This window comes from Paroedura picta, chromosome 4 (assembly GCF_049243985.1).
Source record: "Paroedura picta isolate Pp20150507F chromosome 4, Ppicta_v3.0, whole genome shotgun sequence".
NCBI classification, from domain to species: Eukaryota; Metazoa; Chordata; class Lepidosauria; order Squamata; family Gekkonidae; genus Paroedura; species Paroedura picta.
Window position 1 is genome coordinate 10,244,060 of NC_135372.1, and position 15,622 is coordinate 10,259,681.

The following is a 15,622-nucleotide window of genomic DNA, read 5'->3' on the forward strand; positions in this document are numbered from 1 at the left end:
AACTGAGGATGACAAACCCCTGCTGCTCACCGTCCCTCTTTGCAGCTGCTTGCCCCATTTCCCCCTTTGCGCCTGCTGGTGTGCCTCCCAGATCCCGCTGCACCGCACTTTGGCCCACCCCCCAGCCGCTTCACTGCTGAGCCCGGGGTGGGGCGGAGGTGTGAGGGATCTGGGTGCTCACTCTCCTGTTTGTGTCCCAGCTATGTACTCTGTGGAAATCACGGTGGAAAAAGACAAAGTTACTGGGGAGACCAAGGTCCTGTCCAGCACCACTAGACTCCCCAAGGACCGCTCTGTCCAGGGGGTCAAAGTGTACGAGGACGAGATGAAAGGTACGCACCCACGGAGCACCCCAGGCGCATGGGCAGCCCTGGCCTACAGATACGGATGACCTTTAAGGGCATGAAAGAGAACTAAAATACAAACAGATAAACACAGCTCAAGCCAGCGCTCAAAGAAATATGCAGAAGAACACCAATGCATGACTTACGATTTTAGCAGGACGAGAGTTTTAAACCTTAACACTACTTTGGGCAGTCAAGCACAGTCCTTCAAGCTGAGCATGGCCTCGATCATTTGTAGTTCATTACCGCAATTTGATCTTCACTTAGCCGTAGAATCCTAGAATCATGGAAGAGTTGGAAGGGACCTCCTGGGTCATCTAGTCTAACCTCCTGCACTATGTAGGACACTCACATTCCTATCGCTCATTTACTGTAACCTGCCATCCCTTTGCCTTCACAGAATCAGCCTCTCCATCAGATGGCTCTCCAGCCGCTGTTTAAAAATCTCCAAAGATGGAGAACCCACCACCTCCCGAGGAAGCTATTTTTAAAAGATATTAAAAATAAAAATAACTCCCACCCATCCAGCAAACCTGGGGCCGCCAAGAAATCCCAGGTTTTCATGAAACCCTGATTGAGAAGGCCTGGGGATTGAACCTTTGCTCCGCTATGGTACCTGGGACCAGACACAGACCCTCAGCCCGATCTACAGCACGCGGTTGTTGGGCCGATCAAACGAAGAATAGCGCATACCACTTTGGGCTTCCTCTGGGGAGAAAGGCAGGGAAGAAGTGAAGGAAATGGCTGCAGAAAAGGCAGCTAGACGGAGGGACAGCAGAGGGGCATTAGGCAGAGAGAGAGAGTGACAGAAAGCAGAGAACTTTTAAATAATGATAATATTTATTCTTGCAACTCGTCCTTCCTGTACAACTCAGGGTGGGTGACAGCTTGGTTAAAACAACCCCCTTTCCCATAAGACTAGGAGGGCATGCACACACACGTTCTTTATTGCCATATAAAACTATATTAGAATTAGAATGGGTAAAAATAAGGACAAATATGATAGATAGATAGATAGATAGATAGATAGATAGATAGATAGATAGATAGATAGATAGATAGATAGATAGATAGATAGATAGATAGATAGATAGATGAATGATAAAGAAAGAAAGAAAGAAAGAAAGAAAGAAAGAAAGAAAGAAAGAAAGAAAGAAAGAAAGAAAGAAAGAAGCCATGAAATCGATAAATATACAGAGATGGTCCTTCCCAATGGTCCTGATGCGATTTGATGGCACCTTGCAGAAACTGAGCTCCATTTTCTGTTTCTGTATTGGAGATATCCAAAAGAAAGGAGGCTTTTGAAAGGTCAGGACGCCCAGTGAGATAACCGATGGGGAGTAGGCTTCTGCCAGGCAAAAGGGAGTCTTTCTTCACACAGTCCATGACTAAAGCTGTGGAACTCCCTGCTACAAGATGTAGCAGTTACCTGCTAGTTTTAGATGCCTTTAAAAAAGAGTGGGCACGTTCCCAGAGGCTGAGTCCATCCGTGGCCTTCATGTTCAGAAGCATTCTGCCCCCCGACTGTCAGTCTTCAAGGTGCCACCGGACTCCCAACTTTTTTCTGTGGCTTCAGACCGACATGGCTACCCTTCCTGGATCCTTACCAAGGGAACACCCCATTGACTTGCAGGGTGGTGGGGGTCTTGCGTGGCTATGTGGGTGGAGAGCAACCTGGTCTTGCTTGTCCTGTAGAATCGTCTCTTTTCTGAAGTCCCACCATGGCTTCCTCAATCTCCTGCCTCTTTCTTCGCCAAAATCCAAATTGTGCTTTTAAGTCCCTGAACACATCCTTGGGCAAAGCGAGATTCATGTTCTAGGATTGCTTTTGTACTTCCTCAGGGATTAATCAGTATTATGTAGGCCCTGGCGGCGGGCGCCTTTAGAGTACTGAACGGAGGATGTTGAGTACAACCACAAAATGGCTGCCTCAGGAGGAGGAAGAGCCAACCACAAAATGGCTGCACCGGGAGGAGGAGCCATCCACAAAATGGCTGCCCCAAGAGGCAGAGCTGCACATACAGAGAAAGCCCAATAGAGAAGAGGGGTAATTTAAAAATGTACCGGGAAAGAGGACTGAGAGTGAATAAAGCCAATACTCTGTGGCAAGTGCCGCTGAAACAATATTTTAATCTGCATAGCCAAAAAGAGATTTTCCATGGCCAATCAGAAGGCATGCTGGTTGAAAGGCCTGAACTGGCCCCACCCACTTTATAAAAAGCACTTAGTAGACACCAAGATCTCAACTTAGGCTACTGATGAGAGTCCAAACAGATAAGAAACGGCCAGTTCTCACCCTTTGTACTACAATAAGGGATATTTTTTTGGGGGGGGGGGGTTCTAAGCTACCCCTTGGCCCAGGAGGAACAGGGTCTGTTGCTGTGTCTTGACTATGCCCCTTCTCTGTCTCTCCCTTGCAGTGGTCCACGCGGTCCATGCCGAGGACGGGGCGATTGGGAACGGCATCCACTTGCTCAGCTCCTCTGAGGTAGACGAACTCATCCACAAGGCCGACGAGGCCTCTGAGAAGGCCATCGGAGAGCTCTCTAAGAGCAACCCGCCCAGCCAGAAGGGCACACCCAGGAAGGAAATCACGGGCGTCCAGGCCAAGCCGGTGGAGAGTCCCAAAGGCCCGGAGCCGAGCAAGGATCAGCCAGTCACCATGATCTTCATGGGCTACCAGAACGTGGAAGACGAGGACGAGACCAAAAAAGTGCTGGGCCTCGAAGGTACGATCAAGGCCGAGCTCGTGGTGATCGAAGACGCGGAGAACAAGCCGACGGTGGATAGCGCGGGGAAGGACCACGCCCCGCCCAACGGCAGCACCGTGGAGCCCGTGACAGCCCTCCCACAGAAGGAAGAGAACCAGGCCGGCGAGAAGCCGTCCGCCAACGACACCGACCCCAAAGAAGCGGATCTCGACGTCAAAAAACAGCGTTGCAAATGCTGTTCCATCATGTAAGGCGCCAGTCCTCACCCCTACAGCCCACCAGGACTACCTTTCCTCCTCTCTGCTCCTGTCACCTCACCGGGATACCTTGACTCCGCCTCCTCCGATACCTTCTAAGTTAGACCAGCTCCTTGTTGTTTTGATTTACCTGAGCAAGACAAGCGGTTGTGTTATTCTGATTATTTTCAGGAGGGTTGCCTTTTTTTCTATTTTTAAGTGACCGGGAACTTCATTGTGGCCTTGGTGAAAAGTGTATCGTCTACACACTGCCTCCTCCGGGCTGCCCGTCCTCCTCACCCGCTCGTCTGTCGAACATTCCTGTCCGGTCTTTCACAAACACAACGGATGCCATGCTGTATTTATTAGCTCAAGTCATCCAGGCAAGACGCATCGGGGAACCTTAAAACTTCCGCACAGTCAAATTTCATGGAGGTCTACTTAAAAAAAAAAAAAAAAGTTTCGACATTCCCGAATCTCGGCAAACAAATCCTGCGAAGGCATCTGAAGGTTCGTTGGGGACGAAAATTAACTGCTAATGGGAATCCCCTGTGTGTTGCTTTTTCAAGTGCTCTGGCAGCCTTTGAAATTCAAGTGGGCTTTGGGATCTTGCCAGTTTGTCAAGATCTTTTGGAAGGCGTGGCTTTTGTACAGTTCTGTGAAGTGTTACAATCGGAAACCTGTCCTTGTGCAATCTGACTTCTGAAAAGACACCAGTCCATGCCTTGGGCCCCAGAGAAAACCACCAGGCCTTCTGAGTTTCAATGCTGGCTTCATTTTGATATCTGGATTGTAAGTTTGATTGTCCAAGGTCTGGCCAAGGAGGATGTGATGGCTACAAAACAGAAGCAGGCCGAATTAGGATCTTTCTCCTGTTTTGTTGGAGGTGCCAATGGGAACTTCTCCAGCATGCTCGACGGGGACTCTGTGGCCAGGGGACAGACCTCTGCTGATTCACCATGCTGCTTCAACTGCAGCTAGTTTGCAAAAGGAGCTCAGTCCTTGGATTCCAGCACAGACGTGGAAGCCGTTTGCTAGGAGGGGGGTCTGGTCCCAGGGCCCTGCATGTCCACAGAGGCCCCCAGGCTGGGCCAGTGGGCAGACACAACTGTTGGAAAGCCAAGGCTAGCTTGAGGAAATCCGCTGTGTCTGGACGGGCTGCAGAACTGACTAGGGGGTAGAAGTTTAAGGTGACTGTCCGGGAAGCCACGTGAAAGTGGCAAGAAGGCCAGACCGGGGGGGGGGGGTGGAGAGGGGAGGCTTCGCACGGGCATCTAAGATGTGGCTCGCACCCCCTGGTTTCTTTCTCTGGTGGGTCAGGGAACCAAGAAGGGCCGTGTGATCCGCAGGGCTCAGTCTGAGGCCTGCAGGAAAAAACACCCAGCTCCGTTCCAGAAGAGACTTCCGTGCCTGGTGTCAGCCCAGACGGCCGCTGGCCTTAAAATGCTTCCCCACGGGGCATCTTTGGCAATAACAGACCCTGCTGCTTCGGCCCGGCCCTTCTTACTTGGTTCCTGCCAAAGAACCCCTTCCAGCGTCCTTCACCGCAATCAGGATTGGCCAGTGCTTGAGGGCCGGGGGGTTGTCTGTAGAAGCACGTATGACTCTCCGGAGGGACCCATTTTCTTCCTTATTGCTGCTGAGGATAAGCATGGTTAGGCTGGCTTCTTTTTTTGGGGGGGGGTTATTTTGGAGGGAGGCAGCTTTGATTTCCCTCGGCAAAGCTTTTTAAGCACAAAGTACGTAGCGTCGGTTCCAAGTACATTGAAGCCACAGTTTATCCATTTGAAAGCCACACCTTGGACTATGTGTCTTGTGGGGGACCTTCCTGTGGTTTGCCCTGGAACTACCAGTCCTTGACTTCAGGGGTAGACAGAAGGGAGGACTTCTTCTGGGTTTTAAAAGGGGAACTGGAACAAACTGCGAAGGGGGCAGGGGATCTATCAGTGGCTATTAGCTGTGAGGGCAATGTGGAGCATCCACATCCAGTGGCAGTTTGCTTTGAAACAGCAAACTTTGTGCTCCTGCTTGGCCTGTTCCATACAGGTTGGATCACACACTTTCAGTGCCCTTTAGAAGATTTTCCTGTTTTGCACAGGAAAATACAGCTGGAAAAGCACGTTGAAAGTGCATCATCCAATGTCATGGACGTGGTAATCTGGCTGACCCCAAGAGGGTGATGGATGAGACAATCCATCAGGGCTCTCCCAGTGTCCTGATAGGGCAGCTCTGGGTGATTTCCAAGAAGAGGAGAAGGGAATGTATGGAGGGGGTGTGCGCATGTTTCCAAAGCACTATTCCCAGACTTCTTTAGTGAGGCGCAACTCAAGTTCAGTTTTTAAATTTCTGATTGGAAGCCCCCTTGAAAAGAGATATAGGGCTCTTCCGCATATTATTTTGCGTTCCCCCCCCCCACCTGCATGCATCTCACTCCCTCTGCTGGCCAATTTGAGATTACATCTCTGTATGTCCGGTGTATCTCCCTGCAGATTTTAAGTGGCAGGGTTTTTTTTGCTGGACATACAGAAATGTAATATCAAATCGGCCACTAGAGGCAGCAGAACATGCACAGAAAATGAAATTAAACAGAATTGATAGGGACACACAAGGAAGGGAAATGAGAATGTGGAAAAGCTGATATACACATCCTCTGCCCTAGACAGCTCCCTAAGTCATAGACAGGCACTCTCCTATCAAACACAGGATAGCCCGGTTAATGTTCTGATGTCATACCTTTCCCCTCTGCCCAGCCAATCAAGGCTCTGGGTTCGAACCTGCTTTCTGGGCAAGGGGGGGGTGATTCTAGAAGGTCTAAGGTTCAATCCCCCATGATCGGATCTCTGTAGCTGTGAAGAACTTTCTTCCTGCAGACATCAGCTGGGCAAGGCCATTCTTGGCTTTGGTCCCTGGCGAACACTTGCAGGACTGGGTTACCCATGGCCCAACTGAAGCTAAGGGAATACTATTGGAGGTCACATAGACCGGGGTAGTCAACCTGTGGCCCTCCAGATGTTCATGGACTACATTTCCCATAAGCCCCTGCCAGCATTTGCTGGCAGGGGCTCATGGGAATTGTAGTCCACGAACATCTGTAGGACCACAGTTGACTACCCCTGACATAGAGTACCTGCACAAGATTCAATTTTGGTCTGAATGACCATAAAATATTGATTGGTTGATTGGATTGATTGATTGCACAAGATCCAAAGCCCCTCGCCAGCTAAAACCACCTTGGGCAGCTGAGGGAAGACCCACACCTGAAACCCTGGAGAGGGGGAGACGAGAGAGACCAAGGGTCTGGTCGATGCACATACCGGCTTCATGGATGCTCGAGGCTGATCCTGCATTGAGCAGGCGGAGGGGCTGGACAGCCTGCAATGGCCCCTTCCAGCAGGATGGTTCTGTGATCTGGGCGCCCTGCAGATAATTCGGGGGCACCCTGACTCTGTGTTGGGATGCGTCAGAGAGGGCCGTGGGAAATTGGCAGGGCGCAACATCTTCCCACTTCAAGGGGAGCAAAGGGGAGGACCGGGTGGGTTGGCAGCTTAATTTCAGAAGCGCTCCCTGAGTATTTTGGGCCTGAGGGCACTTCCTAAATTCTGACACACTGTGGTGGGACTTGCAAAGAAAAACATTTTTTTTTGAAGAAGAAGAGAAAAACCTGCACAGTCTATCAAATCCCCAGTGGCCAATCAGAAATCTTGCTGGGCAGAAGCTCCCCTGCCAGCCCCACCCACTTTCTGAACTCACTTGCTGGGCACCAGGGAAGGTTGTGGCGGGCACCAGGTTGGGGACAGGGTGCTCCCAAGAAAGGCCGCTTTCAAGCTGCTGCTGACCCGGCAGCCAGGTGCCAGGAAGCTGCTAGAGCCCCTGCTGGGAGCTCCTCCCCCCTCAAGGCTCTCACAGAACTCCCCCCCCCCCAGCTTCTTTTGCACATTTCTGCTTGGGATGACAATCAGTTTTTTTTTGTTTTGTTTTTTTGGAGGGGGTGTTGGGGTAATGGCACTTGGTTTTATTTTCTTCCCTTTTGTTTCCTGACGCCACCCTCCGGGACCCAGCCAGGCAGTCTCCCAGTTGCTCTCTCTCCAAAATGCAGCTCACTTAGAAAGTGTTCTGCCCCTCCTCCCTCTCCCCCCCCCCCCCGTTGGGGTCAGGGGTAGCCGAGCGCAAAGCACCGGGCTTGCCCAGTGGGGAGGTGGCCTACAAAAGGCAGCACAGCCTGCCCAAATTTCAGTTTCCCGATGGGGAGAGAAAGCAGGGCTCCGTGGGAATGGGGCTGAAAAATGGCATCGTGTTTTCTGGGGTGGCTTTTACCATTCCAGCAATGTTACTTGCGGAGCAGGGCCAAGGTGCCCGACCCTGAAAGCACTGGCCAGCGGATCTCAACCTGAAAACGTCAGCCGTGATGGATTGCCGTGGAGAACCAGGGAGGGACAGAATGCCTCGGATGGTATTGCTGGGAAGCACCCAAATAGAGAGCTGGAATGAGGAGCAGTGGCAGAATGGGTCAGCTTGTAGATGAAGATAAGTAGGGCTTTATACCCTGCTTCTTACTACCAGAAGGAGTCTCAAAGTGGCTTATAATCGCCTACCCCTCGTCACTCCACAGCAGACACTGGGAGGTAGGTGGAGCTGAGAGAGCTCTGAGAGAACTCTCCCAGAACAGTTCTAACAGGACTGTGAATGGCCCAAGGTCACCCTGCTGGCTGCATGTGGAGGAGGAAGGGGGAGTCAAACTCGGTTCTCTGGCTTAGACCTCACAGCTCCTAACCACTACACCAAGCCAGCCCGTAAACAAAGAACTGGTTTTTATACTCCACTTTTCTCTACCCAAAGGAGTCTCAAAGCGGCTTACAATCACCTTCCCTTCCTCTCCCCACAACAGAATCCCTGTGAGGGAGGTGGGGCTGAGAGAGTTCTGATAGAACTGGGACTGGCCCAAGGTCACCCAGCTGGTTTCCAGTGGACCTCTGTATGCTGCTGTGAGGGTTCAAGGACCAGAGGGCCAGATTCGTCTTTTGATGCAGTGGAGTGGAGAGAAAGAGCAGGCAGGCAGGAAACCCCAGTAAGGGAGAATGGGGGGAGGGCACTGAACTGAAACTTTGTTGGGAGGGGAGATCAAATCCCTTCTGCCTGGGGACTGCCAGGCCAGAGCCGGAGGCAAAGTATACAACTTTTGAATTCTTCCTGTGAAGTTCTCTCCACGTCCACCTGATGGCCCATCGCCAGCCAGGTGCGGAGCCCAGCAAGGCCTTTTGGCCAGGTCTTGGGATGCCAGCCTCCAGGTGGGGCCAAGAGATCCCCTGGAATCACAGCTCATCTCCAGACCGCAGAGATCAGTTCCGCCGGAGGGTGGCCCCCACTGAGGCCCCGGCCCACCCCAGACGTCATCTCCAGGAGCAACCCTGAATTCTCCGCCAGTGGCCAGGAGGAGACCTGCCAACCCTAGGCCAGGCCTGCTGCCTTGCTCCCTTGGCCCCCTTCCAGGAGTCGTCTTCATGCGAGCAGGACCACCTGGTCACCAAGGACATTGGGGAGAGGTGGGGAGCACACATGGGGTGGCATTCACACCCCCAACAAGGGACATGCTCACTTTCAGCACCTTGCCTGGCATTCGATCATCCGCACCAGCAGCAATGCCTCCACCTCACCCCTTTCCTCAGAACCAGCGCCGGGCCTTCTCGCCTGAGCAAACAGCCCCCACCCGCTCCGGAGACCTCTGAGACCCACCAGAGGGACAGGCGGCCTGGCGTTGAAGGGAGGGCCTGCCCTCGGCCTCCCCTGGGGCCAGAGATCCCCCCCTTGCTGACCCGCAACAGAAAACCCACCCTGTTCCTCCCCCCCCCGTCCGTCTCTGTCTCATCTGGTGTATTAGACATGGTGAAGCCCCCTCCCCAGCCCCTTGTGCTCATATGCCTTTGGCTGCCAAACTTCTCTTCCTGGCCCTTTTTGCCTCGCTGAAGTGCACTTCCCTCTTCCTCCTGAGCTGTTTGGAATTTCACCTCTTCCCCTGCCCCGTTGTTGGTTTGTAATATACCTGAACAGAGCAAATAAAATGTGTGAATAACCTCAAAAAGCGGGGTCCCGTTTGGTTTTTGCCTCCTGCGCTTCTCCTCTCCCTGGCTGGCTGCCCGCCTTCCTTCCTTCCTTTTCTATTCCCAATTCCCTCCCTCCCTCCTTTCCTGTGCCTTCGTTTCCCTTCCTTCCCCTGTGCTTCCATTTCTACTCCAAGGTGTAGTCTGCGCGGGGCTTTTGACCCAGTCCCAGTTCGAATGAATCCCTCCCGTCTACACTGAATTCGATTTGCATTTTGATTTGGGGTGCTTTAAATTTTCCCTCTGCAACAATCATGATTAATTTGTGGTGACCCCTATCTTTCCCCCACAATATCCTGGAGTGGATAAAAGCCTTGATATTTCCAAAACCACCATGAGTACATGTGCAGCTCTCTGCTCTTTGCAAATTAACTTCCTGCCTTGTGCCTCCAAGGCTGTAGCAAAGCAAATTAACTCCCTCCTCCGCCTCGGAGCAAAGCAGACTTCCCTGATTGGCCAGGGCATCAGTTCAAAATCTTCCTGGTTCCTGGTTGCAAGGCTTCCTTTAAAGTGACTGCGCTCCAGAAGCCCTAACTTCTCTCAGCAGCGGTTTGCCTCTTGGTTTCCCCCCCCCTCCTCTGCTGTCTCCAATCCCCCCCCCCGTTCAAGAAAAGAGACTTCTGCTGTGCTTGGCACACACCCCCCCCCCCCATTCTGAGCTTCTCCAATTGAGTGCAGAACACTTTCTGTTTCAATTGGGGTGGGGGAATAGAGGAAGACCCGAGTTCAAATCAATCTGAATTCTGCTGGATCCACAATGGAATAAACAAAGCAAATGCAGAATCAGCCCTGGTTTCTTTCCTCCCTGCCTCCCCACCTGTCTATGGCTGCCTTTCTGAGTCTGTTTTCCTTTCCGCCTCGACTCAGGAAGGCTGCTGTGGAGCTGGCCCTATGAGGAAGGGCTAAGTAAGGTGGGCTCTGCAGTTCAAAAGGAGACGGGACAGCAGTCTGCAAAATTCCCAAAACTGTGGAGACAGTGGGGGAAGAGACCTTTCTCTCCGCTCCATGAGGGATCACCCGATGAACATGATGGGCAGCAAATTCAGGACAAGCCGACAGAAGGACCTGCTTCCTGTAATGCACAAACAGCTTGGGGGATTCACTGCCACATGATGGCCAACCGTTTCAACCAACTGCTGAAGGCCATAGCTGAATGAAACCTCCACCTGTCAGGGCAGTCTACCACCAAGTACCACACAGCTCGGACAAGCCCAGAAGCATGAGGGTGGTTCTTGTAGGAAGCAGGAGGTTGGACGTGGCGAGGCCTTGGGCCTGATCCAACAAAGGCACTGTTCATGGCGGAGGCGAGAGCTGCACCAGAGACTCCCCGAAGCACCTGCTTAGCCACTACGTCACCCACGTGGAGGTGCTCAACCGAGAAGCCCCTTCCCCGAATCGTGTCCTTCCCCCCTCCCAGGGCCTAGCTTTCCCGGCACCTTGTTGCCGTTCTGCTTCTCTCCTCTCTTCGACCCGGCCAGTCAGCAACATTCCGGTGGCCACATTCTGCCCGGTCAGCGGTCCACCCCCACCCCGTCCCTTTTGTCAGCCCTCGCCCACGATGCTTAGGAGGGCTTTAGTTCCCGCCCGCTCCTGTGTAGCTCATAAAGCCTAGAAAAGTCCCGAAGGACTCCACAGACCTCCTGGGATTAACAACACAGCGTCCCTCAAATGCTGCGGTGAGCAAGGGACTCTCCACATCCTGTGGTGAAATCCCCCAAAAACAGAGTCTTCCTAGTGGGGAATTCCAGATCACCGCCTTTGGCTCGGTAATTCCCCAGCCCAGTAAAACGATCATCTGCCCTACAGTCCCCAAATGCCCACCTCCCGAGTGAGGCAGCCTGCCGCCCCCCTGCATGCTGCCATGTCCGTCATTCTCCTCCCAAAGGGATCCTGCAGTTCTGAGGCTGTTCTAGGAAGACTGGAAGAGGCTTGCAAGGGTCTTGCGTGCCCAGCTAGCTTTGCCTCCTAATGCCTGCCAACTCGAGGGCACCCGACGGAGCCTGGCGGGCAGTAGTTTCAGGATGGACAAAAGGAAATAATACTTTACACCAAGGATGATTAAAACGTGGGAGTCGCTGCCAGAGGGCATTGTGATGGCCAAGGGGGACTGCTGGTTGTGGGGACTGAGGGGAACCTCCACGTTCAGAGACACCAATCCTCTGAATCCCAGGGCCAGGAGGCAACATCAGGGGACGGCCTCAGCCTCCATGCCATGCCTGGCAGAGCTCTCTCAGCCTTACCTCCCTCGCAAGGTGTCTGTTGTGGGGAGAGGAAGGGAAGAAGGAGATTGGAAGCCGCTTTGAGACTCCTTTGGGTAGAGAAAAGTGGCATATAAGATCCAACTCTTCTTCTTCTTCAGTAATATCAGCCTCCCCTACTTCGCAGGGTGCCTGAATCTGCCATCTCCTCGAGTGGCAGGGGCTCATGGGAATTGTAGTCCATGGACATCTGGAGAGCTGCAGCTTGACTACCCCTGCCCCACAGCATTTTACTCCAGGTCGCTCCCTCTGCTTTCCATGCCCCGCCTTCCTCGGGCTCTGCCGCCGAATCTCCAGGCATTGTCCAGCCTGGAGATGGCAACCTCACACCAGACCCTTTGCAAGAAAACGAGAAGGGCGTTTGCATTGCAACCTTGTGGTTGTCTGATCCCGGGCTTGGCTTCTCTGCTCCCAGAAAGGTACCTCTGGAGACCCAGCGGGGGTGGGGCAAGCGGGTCACAAGGAGCGGAACCGCGAAGGAAATCTCCCCGCAGGCCTCCTGGCAAGGTTGGTTTTTATCATGCAGCGCCATCTAGCGCCTCTGCTGGGCATTGCTGCGGCGCGCTTGCCATTTTTCCACGCGGCGACGGGGCGGGGGCGCTTTCCCCATAACTCCTGCCCAGTATGAGTGGGGTTCCCTGCCCCAGCCCTCCTGCGATGGCCAGTCCTCCCGAACCTCCCACCCTTTGCCAACGATGGCTTTTTACAAAAGCATAACTATTGCATATTGTCATAACATTATAACAGTTTGTGTATCTGAAAGGTCAAGAGCCAGCTTGGTGAGGTGGTTCAGAGCAGCGGTTGTTTCTCCACTGCTCCTCAGCATGCTGGGTGACTTTGGGCCAGTCCCAGTTCTCTCAGAGCTCTCTCGGCCTCTCCTCCCTTACCGGGTGTGTGGAGAGGAAGAGAAAACTGCTTTGCGACTTGGGTAGTCTTCATTAAGAAAAAAAGTCTCTAGCCTGTTTCATTGTGGAGATGTGCCTTTCCCCTCATATCTCCACAACAAAAGAGGCTGGAGATGGACTTTTTAACAGGGAGGGCTGGCGATTCAGAGAACCTGATTGCTATAATGATATTCAATTGACGATTTTTTAAAAAGACCCAGCCAGTGACTCATTGTTTTCTTCTGTGATTTTCAAGGCAAGAGACATGCAGGGGTGGTTTGCTGCTGCTCGTCTTTAGCAATTACAGGGAAAGAAGGGCGGGACCCAGTGAAATAAACAAACAGTAAGCAAACCAGAGGACAAGGGGACACACAATTGGTAACACAATTCCAGCGTAGTAAGTAGATGCACAAAGAGTCTTCAGTCTTCAAAAACACAATTTCTTTCTTAGAAGTATTCTTTAATGATTCCCAAAGTGCTTTGCTAAAAAGCACTTTATCAAGGGATTCCAAAAATCTGAAATGTAATAGTCAACAACCAAGATTATTCTGTCCGGAACACCAGCAAGCTCTGCGTAGCTGCTTGTGGAATTGTTTTCTTAAGCCTTTGTTTGGCTGATGGGGGGTAGGTGGGGCTGAGAGAGCTCTAGGAGAACTGCTGTGCAAGAACAGCTCTCATGGAACTGTGACCAGCCCAAGGTCACCCCCCCTGTGGAGCAGTAGGGACTCAAACCGGCTTCTCCAGATTTGTGGTCAATACTCTTGACCACTCTACCACACTGTCTCTCTTCTGATGCTGCGCTTTCTCTTTACACTGGGGTACCGAAAACCCCTGTGTAGATGGGCGGGGGGTGGGGGTGGGGAGGGATGGAAAGCATGTGGGGTGTTGGCAGTTTCCCACCATGTGGCCACCCGAGCCAAGGAGCCAGGATTTGCTCCCCAGCCAGCCGGGTGTAGCTCCAGTGCTGGGGAAGGGTGTGTTTTTTGGTCTCGGTGTCACTCTGATTTCAGATTTTCTCCCCCCATCCCCACCTGGCCCTGCATCTTATCTGCCTCTCCTGGATCCACTCCCCCCTGCTAGGCTGCCAGATTGGCTTTCATTACCTCCCAGGGGGGCCTCGGCTTTCCCTGGTCAGACTGGTTGGTTCAGCATCAGCAGCAGAACAGGAGCCTGGGGGAGGGGGAGAGGGACACACTCATCAGTCCTTCTCTGCCAGGCTGGACAGGGCTCCTGTGTCAGCAGAAAGGGCCTGGCCTCTTTGTTGCTCTTCTCCCTGCAGAGCGGGCCTCTGAGCAAGGAGCAGCCCCCGAGAGGGCAATGGGAAGCCACTCGCCCCCCCTCTTGGTTCCTCGGTCCGCTCTCTCCACCGCCAGGTCCCCAGGAGAACAGTGAGGAGCGTGGGTACAGGAGAGGCTTGCCAACTTTGGGTCGGGGAATTCCTGGAGATTTGGGGCAGGGCCTGCAGAGGCACCTCTGTGGAGTTCACCACCCGAAGCGGCCATTCCCTCCAGGGGAAATAATCTCTATTGGCTGGAGATCAGCTGTAATGCCAGGGAAGCTCCAGGACCCACCTGGAGACTGGCAGCCACAAGGATTATGCTAGATTTGAAATTCAGCCCTCTGTGGCAGGAGGGAGTGGAGGGTGAAGGTGGGTAACCACTAGGGTTGCCACCCCACCTCTGCTGCTGGCTGGGCTGGGGTTGCCAACTCAGGTCAGAATTTGTGGGAGGAGCCTGGGGAGGGCCTTTCCAAACACCCATTTCCCAATTGTCCAGTTGCCTCTTTCGATGGCAGCGGCAGAACCATCACTCCCTCTGACTCATGTGGTTCTTTCCAGCACAGCTTCAGGGGCGGCTCATGGTGGGATTTGCGTGGAAGAGACAGCCCATACGCAGGCACCAAAAGGCCGAAGGATCAGTTTGGGGGCCTGACTTGTTTGGGTGTGCCAAATGCAGTAGAGGGGACAGGCTGTGCCAGGACTGGCTCCAGATTTAGTGTGTGTGGGGGGGTATCTTTCAGGGAGTTCCCAGGCGGCCCCTTCCCACCCACTCACCCCTGGATTCTTTGCTGCCACCTGCTCTGGGGGGCACTGGGCAGAGGGTGTGGCTGGATGCCCTGCTGGGGGGTCGGCAGCCCCACTGGAAGCCCTGGGCCCCACAGCTCCCCCACCTGAAGATATGCTGAGGTCGACTCTGGTTGCTGCCCCCAACAATTTCCCTTGGTCTTATGTACTATTTTGTAATTACACTTTTAAATGATAAGTAAATTCAGGTATATGAAATTTGACAGGGGGAAAACGTGAAAATTTAAGTTTATATGAGAACTATCTTAGATGGGGGGGAATTTGAATATGGGGGAGTTTTTTCTTATTGTTTTCTCCCCCCCCCTTTTTTAAAAGATGTATTAATAATAGCACAGCTTTATTATGTTACTATATAATGATTTATAAAAGCATATTATTTGCAAATAAGGATAAAAACAGGAAAAAATTGCGATATGTTATAATGATAAGGTTGATGGTAACAAAATTCTGTTAATGGTTTATGTACTATTCTGGACTAATATGTTCAAAAGATAAGAAAGATTAGGTAGGTGAAATTTGACCCAGGTAAAAATTGAGAGTCATATTTTTTTTAATTTAGCTAAATGATATATGAGGAAAGGCAAAATATTTCAAGTCAACTTTATTTTGGAACTGAAAGAATTGCTGTTAATTCCTAAGAATGGCTGCAGAGAAAAAATGTAACAATAGTATAGTGCGGATTTAATTTACAGTTTGTATTCTATTTACATATGAGCCTCTTGTGGTGCAGAGTGATAAGGCAGCAGAAATGCAGTCTGAAAGCTCTGCCCATGAGGCTGGGAGTTCAATCCCAGCAGCCGGCTCAAGGTTGACTCAGGCTTCCATCCTTCTGAGGTCGGTAAAATGAGTATCCAGCTTGCTGGGGGGTAAACGGTAATGACTGGGGAAGGCACTGGCAAACCACCCCGTATTGAGTCTGCCAAGAAAACGCTGGAGGGCGTCACCCCAAGGGTCAGACATGACCCAGTGCTTGCACAGGGGATACCTTTACCTTTACCTTTATTCTATTTA

The 15,622-nt window shown here is 52.2% G+C and overlaps 1 protein-coding gene and 1 long non-coding RNA gene across 3 annotated transcripts in view; one reads left to right on the plus strand and one right to left on the minus strand.

Moving 5' to 3' along the window:
- PALM (paralemmin) overlaps positions 1-9,367 on the plus strand; it is a 49,764-nt gene extending 40,397 nt beyond the window's left edge. The window contains exons 8-9 of one of the 2 annotated variants that reach the window (XM_077331803.1): positions 201-332; positions 2,765-9,367. In XM_077331803.1, the coding sequence (XP_077187918.1) occupies positions 201-332; positions 2,765-3,306 (674 nt within the window). In that variant the 3' untranslated portion in view covers positions 3,307-9,367. The remainder of the gene's footprint in view (positions 1-200; positions 333-2,764) is intronic. The other variant, XM_077331804.1, reaches the window with a different exon arrangement.
- The window catches only part of LOC143834902 (uncharacterized), a 50,752-nt gene that overhangs the window by 9,433 nt on the left and 25,697 nt on the right, over positions 1-15,622 (minus strand). The gene's annotated exons all lie outside the window — the stretch shown is intronic.